Source organism: Lolium perenne, chromosome 4 (assembly GCF_019359855.2).
Source record: "Lolium perenne isolate Kyuss_39 chromosome 4, Kyuss_2.0, whole genome shotgun sequence".
NCBI classification, from domain to species: domain Eukaryota; kingdom Viridiplantae; phylum Streptophyta; class Magnoliopsida; order Poales; family Poaceae; genus Lolium; species Lolium perenne.
Window position 1 is genome coordinate 189,474,618 of NC_067247.2, and position 7,275 is coordinate 189,481,892.

A 7,275-nucleotide genomic window follows, 5' to 3' on the forward strand; every position below is an offset into this window, starting at 1 on the left:
AAATCAAGTCACAGAGTTCTGAGCCAAAGAGTTTTAGCTTGGATCAGATTGATATTTTTTATAACTGTACCAGAAATAGACTCCAAATCTACTGACTACAAATATTTGAAAATCACCAAACAAGATGACAGGAAACATAGCTTAACACCGACAAAAGCAAAAGTCTACAAAACAGCTAGCAATAATGTGAAGGGGCAAGCAAGTTAAGGTATTTAATTAAGGAGGTGTGCAGAAAAAGACATGGCTTACATCATGCAAGCACGATTTCAGACTAAATAATGAGATCAAGAAGTGTTATGTTCATTTGTCATGTTCTGAGATGTCCAGATCTGTGGAATAAAATAACAAGGTTAATTTGCAATCCTCTAGAATCTGATAGCGCTAGCTAGGGAGGATATCAGTTCACATCCCCAACTGCTACATTAACTAGCTCTCGCCGCCAGAAAAGAATAAGCAGTAACTGTACATCAGCTCGTTTGGTCATGACAAAGACAGGTTAATCACAGTTGCGAATCTAGAAGTCTAGAACTATGTACGGACCAACTATGGAGAGCACTTCTAAAAGTGTTTTGCTATGTTTTGCTATGGAGTATTTACATAGTAAATCTGATCATGTCTATCAAAAGATAGCAAAACACTTTGGTGGCCTGTTAACTTGCGTGGTAGCGTTGCCTAAGACAGCTGTGATTGTTGGACATTTGGGACTCGATTTATAAAGCCAAGCTATTCGTCGTCGAGTACTCTTCTACACAACGAAGTTGAGGCACTCTAGCTTGATCCGGCTTCACAGGTTGTGGCAGAGCGTGTCAACCTGGATCACGACGAACTACCCGATACCTTGCAATGTCACTTTTAAAGCTAAATGCGAGATCAACTATCTTCTCATTAATAGTTGAACTATATTATTATAAACTTTCAGGCTCAGAGCTCAACACATCAATGTTATGACGCTGCAGTCGTGGCTAACTCTAAATTAACTTGAAAACTCATGAAGATAGATCAGTGTCAGTGAAGCCAAATAATGTACCGATACGCAAATATGTCATTCTGACCTTTCAAGTGTCATACTGTAGTAAACTTATCCAGCAAACACAAATATAAACTTATGGCATGAGCTGTCTCAATCATTCCATAGCCTTATTTTTCATGCCAGGCTGATACGTTTGACTTAGGATGACACTAACATAAGCAATTATAGGAGATTAAAAAAACATGAGCAACTAGTATAATACTGTTAGGATCTGGACAACTGGTGCTGATGGTGCTAATACGGTGCGCATGTGAATACGAGAGATCTAAACACACTGCATGTCGACTTGTCTGCTCAATGATTCTTGGGGAGGATTGATCAACAAAAAACATTGAGTAACCTAGTGTGCTATGGCACCCCAGCAAGTACACCAAATGGATATTACCAAAGACTAACAGAGCACTTACGCTTAACATAGAAGTATTTGATTGTGTAAATATGCTTTAAGAAGATTGTTGGAAATGTTCTCATTAAAAATGCACAATACTATTGTTTCTTTACTTGATTTACTAACTGGACAACCCCTAGCAGGCGTCAGAGTTCAGAGTATGCTATGAACTTGCGAGATATGTGTAGAGATATAACATCACAACTAGAGTAGTTCAACTGTGTAGACATACCAGGGGACACCTAGGCTTTTGATGGTGGGAGAAAATATAATAGCTGGAACTTCTTATCTCATCATGCCTATCCTTTTCTTGGCACTACATGGAAGCATCTTTCAGACATCAAGATACATGGAACTCATTGGCCAAAGCGACTTTGGATTTGTTTGGCATGCCTACAAATGGCCCCACCAGTTGCTGTGCTGTGAAGCTCATGGCAGCCAGGAGAGAATCTTAAATCTCCTCCTCCATCACCTCCTTCTGCCCGCCTCACTACATCTGTATCTCTCTCTCATACACGCCAAGCTGTTTAATTTGCTTGCTTCTCGGCAGAAGAAAAGCTCCTACACCTGGTAACCTATAAAAGAGAGCTTCGGTGGGAGAGATAGAGGGAGTGCCTTCCTTGCTCAGTAGGTGGATTGGCTGCTGGAAACCGAAACAGAGGTGAGCACAAGCTTCTTCTCATCTCTTCCTTGTCTTCTTTCTTCTTCCATGGAACATCTGTGGCATGCTTCAGAGTTCAGAGTATGCTATGAACTTGCGAGACCTTTGTGTTTTTATAGTGCTCTTGTCTTGTAAAGTTTCCTCATCTGCTGACTGCTATGAAGATTTCCGGAAGGCCTAATGGCATGTGCCAGTCTGAAAGTGCGTTTTTTCAGCTACTTCCTTCTCTGTCTCCATTGTACTTCTGTTCATTTCGCTACTATCATAGAAAACAGAGTATTACCGGTGCTGTCAGAAGCTAATGGCATGCTGTTTCAAAGTGGGGAGGTGATCAATGCCTGTAACTGCAATTGTAACAACAAGATTTTGTTTTGTTAGTTCACTTAGTTAGAGAAGTATAATATTGATTGGTAGTATTAAGAAGGTTTAAGTTACAAACACATAACTGAAAGACTCAGACAACACACAGAACGGTGAATACTCATGCTTAGATGATGTCTCAATCTCTTATATCATAACATTCGGCGTTCATTACTATATTACTATTCCTGTTGTGTATATATCCATGTTTTATGCCAATACAAGTCTTTGATATTGAGAAAAAGCTGGTTTCTCCAAAACAAGAATCCAGAAGTTCTCTTCCTACAGTGATGTTTACCCATAAGAAGATAGGTTGGAATGACAAAGTTACCAATTCATGCAACAAGGCACTACGGCAAATATTTCAATTCTTAGTACAGTCATACAGATCCTATTACCATTTACGGAAGAAATTAAATGCTCATGGTGATGTTCTCATGAAACAGAAAGGGAGATAAGTACACAAAAGCTAAGGAGAGTTGCATCTAGCATTACTAAGACATGGACAGGGAGCGCATGAAGATGGCTATCCTGCAGCAAGAACAAACATTCAGACAACAGGTAAGGCAGCACACTCATGTATACACTATTCTACCGATGTGTCCATCCTCTGCTAGAACATTGAACATGCTTTTGGTTGGCAGCGATACTAACATAAAGATCAACCTGTCAAACTTTTCCCTACAAAATTTCATGTATGCATATATAGTGTTCCAAATTGAGAAGCTAAGCGGAATATGCAACATTTAGCACCCAGTTATTTTCTCTGATGCATCAACCAATGATTAAAAGTCGCTCGACTAGTCACGAGTCTCACGACTAATCCCTCAATTACTCTAAGATCTCGAGTACCAGAGCGGCTGACTTAATTTTTTTCGATCGGTCACTCGATTACATCATGCAAGCATGCGTTGGGACTAACTAATGAGATCAGAAAATTCTGATCATCAGTAGGCACTAGAGCATCAGAGATGAATTTTTCAACCGTTGATCATTAGCATCAACAAATTCGGGTGCACCATTAGGTTTTAATAATTAAAACCATGTTCCGATCCAGTTCAAGCCTGACAAGTGGAGCATGGATCCCAGGAACTGGAGGCGATGCCAACTGTGCTTGTTTGCCTGAAAGAGACCATCCTGATGCCACTCATTCCCAAAGTTTAGTCTAATAGCTTGTACGTTGGTTTCCTTGGCCATCCAAACAAAGGAAATTCTTTGCACGGATGTAAATGTGACTGTCTAGGTAAAGGTAGGTAACACCGTGTTCTTTTGGCATCCAAAGTATGTATCCAGCTGATGGATGCAAGCATACTTATAGGTGAGATGAAATAGAGTACAAGCAAGTAGGTCATAAATTATAAATAGTCAATAAGAAGCAGAACTTCCATCAATTCATGATATCACTGATATCAGCTAATTCATAACTAGCTAGCAAAAATACTGTACATACTCCTGGTTCAAGGCTTGTGATCTTTACCTTTCTCGCTTATCAAATAGTTGAAGCATGTACTGATAGCTAAAGTGTGTGTTGTTCGTCATATGTTCTGAATCCTGAAGTTCTTATGCACGCTTCCAGGGTAGAGTTTCTTACAAATCTCTACATTGCTGAACCAGGTTCATGAGATGCACCGGGTTTACCATGTTCAAAAACATCTGATGAGGGAGATGCAGACATCTAGGCTGACCCAAGCTCATGCTGGGACGAAACCAAAACTCGACGTCTGGCGCAATGAGAAGGCTACCGACTGTCATAAATTCTACGGGTTCTCAGAGAGCTGCACCCCTGCCTCTGAAGAAGAATGCAACCTTGAGCTTACTCTAGCAACCGGGAGCCATAGCAGCAGGAACAGCAGCAGAAGTCAGAAGGGCAAGCAAGTAATGAAGTCCGCAGACTCCGACTCAGGAACAGCGGTATCAACAACATCGACTGAATCTGAGCTGGCTCAGTTCAAGGAGTTTGACACAGCAGCGGCGAGGTTTCAGAGTGATATCAAGAGGTTTACCATTGCCGATGAGAAGAATAGGGCTCCTTGGCCCAACCAGCCTGCAAGCCTGAGGATGGCATGGTGAACGAATTAGCTAGGTCTTGGAGTTGTAGATTCTAGAGAGAGAAGAAGAGATGTTGTTACATGTACATCGCAGAGCTAATTTGCTACTACAACAATTGATAATCGCAAAAAAGAGATAGTCGCCTAACATTTTCCATGTTTTGAAGGTGACTATACATTTAATTTAGATGTATCAGAGACAAGAACAAACCAAGAACAATATTGATTCAGAGTTCCAGCCAAGTTCGTAATTATGATTAGTATGCCAAAATGTTCATACATTTGAAGAATTTATGCGCAAACGACAAATTACTGAACCTGTCTCTAATGAAGCTATAAACATCATATAAATTTCAAATGCGTAAATAACCCAAGGAATATCCATAGCCGTCCCCGCATAAACTTATATGCGAGAAATTCATCAACTGGAGTAAGTTTGACAACTAGGATTTGTCCCTAAACCAACTTGCAGAAAAAGCAATTAATGACTAACAGAGTGAATTCCACTTTTTACCCTATAGTTGTGCATTTGTGACACATATTACCTCATTTAGTGGAACTTCTACTAAAATATCACATTTAGGAGGCTTTGAACATGGTTTAGCTCCAATTTCGATGTGGAGCGACAAAATATGTAAATATTAGAGGGCATCATGGACGATTATGTCCAAAATTATTTAATCCATGTGTTCCATTCCTCACTATCGTCTTGATATTTTTGCACCCCGGTCATCACCTAACACCTTGACCAATGAACACACATCAGAAAACAAGGATCCAAAGCTTTTATAATGGGTAATCTGCACGGATTTTCATTCAGTGGGATAATTAGTGTCACAAATGCATAACTAGAGGGTAAAAAGTGGAATTCACTCTTACGAACGAGATACATCGGAAGTAAATCAACAGACAGCAGGCATTCAGATACTAGTCTACAAGTTTGCCAGATAAAATCCTCCCACGGATGCATTATCCTCACAGTCACAGCGCTGCATCTATCACATGTCCCAAATGTTATGGTCGGCAACAGCCAACAGTAAGAAATCAAGAACACATAATACGGGAAAGAAAATGGAAGGACAGGATGGAAGGAGAGCTAACCGTTGCACGTACCGCTGTAATGCGTCCTGAAGGGGGCCATGGGAGCACGGCGCGCGGAACCGACGACGGCGAGGAGGCACCCGACCCGAGATGGCGGCGCTGTGCCGGTGCCGGTGGACGTGGACCGCTCTTGTCAGCGAGTTTGACACGGGGCATGGTCCTTTAGATACGGCCCATATTACGTGAAGTAGGTTGTTTCCGCTTTGCTTGCTGTGCCTCATAAAGTATGGCCCAGCTCTATAATGTTGCACAACATCGGCCCATAGAAAGTAAACGTGGCCCAACATTTGTCGTTTTTATTCTGTTTTCAAGAAAACAAATGTGAACAACATTTTAGAAGCACGACTTAATCCAGAAAAAAAGGACAAGCAGATGTACTTGGGCAGCTGATGATTCTATTTTTCTATCTTTTAGTGTACTGCAAAGTTTACAGAAAATTGTTTTCTCCTTGCTTTTCTTTTAGTTTCCACACATGTCTATTCATGTGACTTGATTTTCTATTCATGAAATATATACGGTTTCTCTAAAAAACAATAACTGCCAATAAAATGGAAATCTTTTCATTTACTAAGAGCATTACTGGTCTCTGCAATAAAGGGCAACTTATCTTCCTTAGTTGATGGAGACATGGAGTACTGGCTTGTGTATGCACAAGCACACCATCCGAAAATAAAGGAACACATGGCCTGAACATACCTAGCTATATATTATATTGCATCAGAGTCATGCTAGAACTAGGGTGAAAATACGAGCGAGCTAACTAGCCCAAAATCGATGGAAAATTTGCCCCGTTCGACTGAGATCTATGAATCATCGAGCAACTGTACATCAAGCATGATCAGCGTTACGGGGCACCCTCACATGATTTTAGGGCTAAGAGATGCCGGGATCGCAGGCACCACATAAGTAACTTCTCCGTCAACCATCAGTCAGAATGTCAGCATATAGCGTTGTTGTACTGTAAGATGGAGAACATATAGCGTTGTTGTACTGTAAGATGGAGAACCGATCATGAGCCTAGCTTTAGCAGTTTTGGTGCGCCGGTGCGCCTCAGGGCCGGCCCATTGGGTAGGGCAGAGGGGCCCTCGCCCCGGGCCCTCACAAGCTAGGGCCTAGGCACAAGATGTCCTAAGTTGGAGCTTATGGTGCCTCTACTCTAACACCGTTTACCACAAAAAAAAAATTAACATGTACTCGTACAATTTAAAATAGTTCTAGAAAATAAGAAGGCCCAAGCTGCAATTTACCGTGCTACTACTCCAACTCATTTTGACAATAAAATTAAATATTAATAAATAGCTTTTCCTGATGACACAATTTCTCTTTGTTCTTTTCAAATGTGCATAATAATACCAACCCTTATAAAATATTATGATTAATCCTAGAGCTGCATACTTATATACACGCGTACACAAGCAGCTAGTGTTTGAGAGCTCGGTCAATAGAAACACAAAGTTTTAAATATCTTCACTGAGATTTCGAAGACCATGGATCTTTCAAATGTAAATATTATTTTGTTTTTATTACATTACCCTAATATGTATCTTGCTTAATACTAATATCTTTTCAAGTCTTTTGCGTGAGAATAAGTGGCGAAGCTTGATGGAGATTGTTAAGGGGCCCAATCATGCTTAAAATTTCTAGAGTAGGTGGGGGCAATTGCCCTCTTCCCTATGAAAGATTTGCC

The 7,275-nt window shown here is 40.7% G+C and overlaps 1 protein-coding gene across 2 annotated transcripts; it reads left to right on the top strand.

Moving 5' to 3' along the window:
* Nucleotides 1-1,837: 1,837 nt before the first annotated feature.
* Nucleotides 1,838-4,637, top strand: LOC127295364 (uncharacterized). Of its 2 annotated transcripts, none has more exons than XM_051325304.2 (3): nt 1,838-2,079; nt 2,886-3,000; nt 4,054-4,637. In XM_051325304.2, the coding sequence occupies exons 2-3, from the start codon at nt 2,941-2,943 to the stop codon at nt 4,507-4,509; spliced, it is 516 nt and encodes a 171-aa protein (XP_051181264.1). In that variant the 5' UTR covers nt 1,838-2,079; nt 2,886-2,940; the 3' UTR covers nt 4,510-4,637. The 2 variants fall into 2 exon arrangements, with proteins under 2 accessions (XP_051181264.1, XP_071675088.1); XM_071818987.1 differs by lacking the exon at nt 1,838-2,079 and adding an exon at nt 2,211-2,280.
* Nucleotides 4,638-7,275: the final 2,638 nt, after the last annotated feature.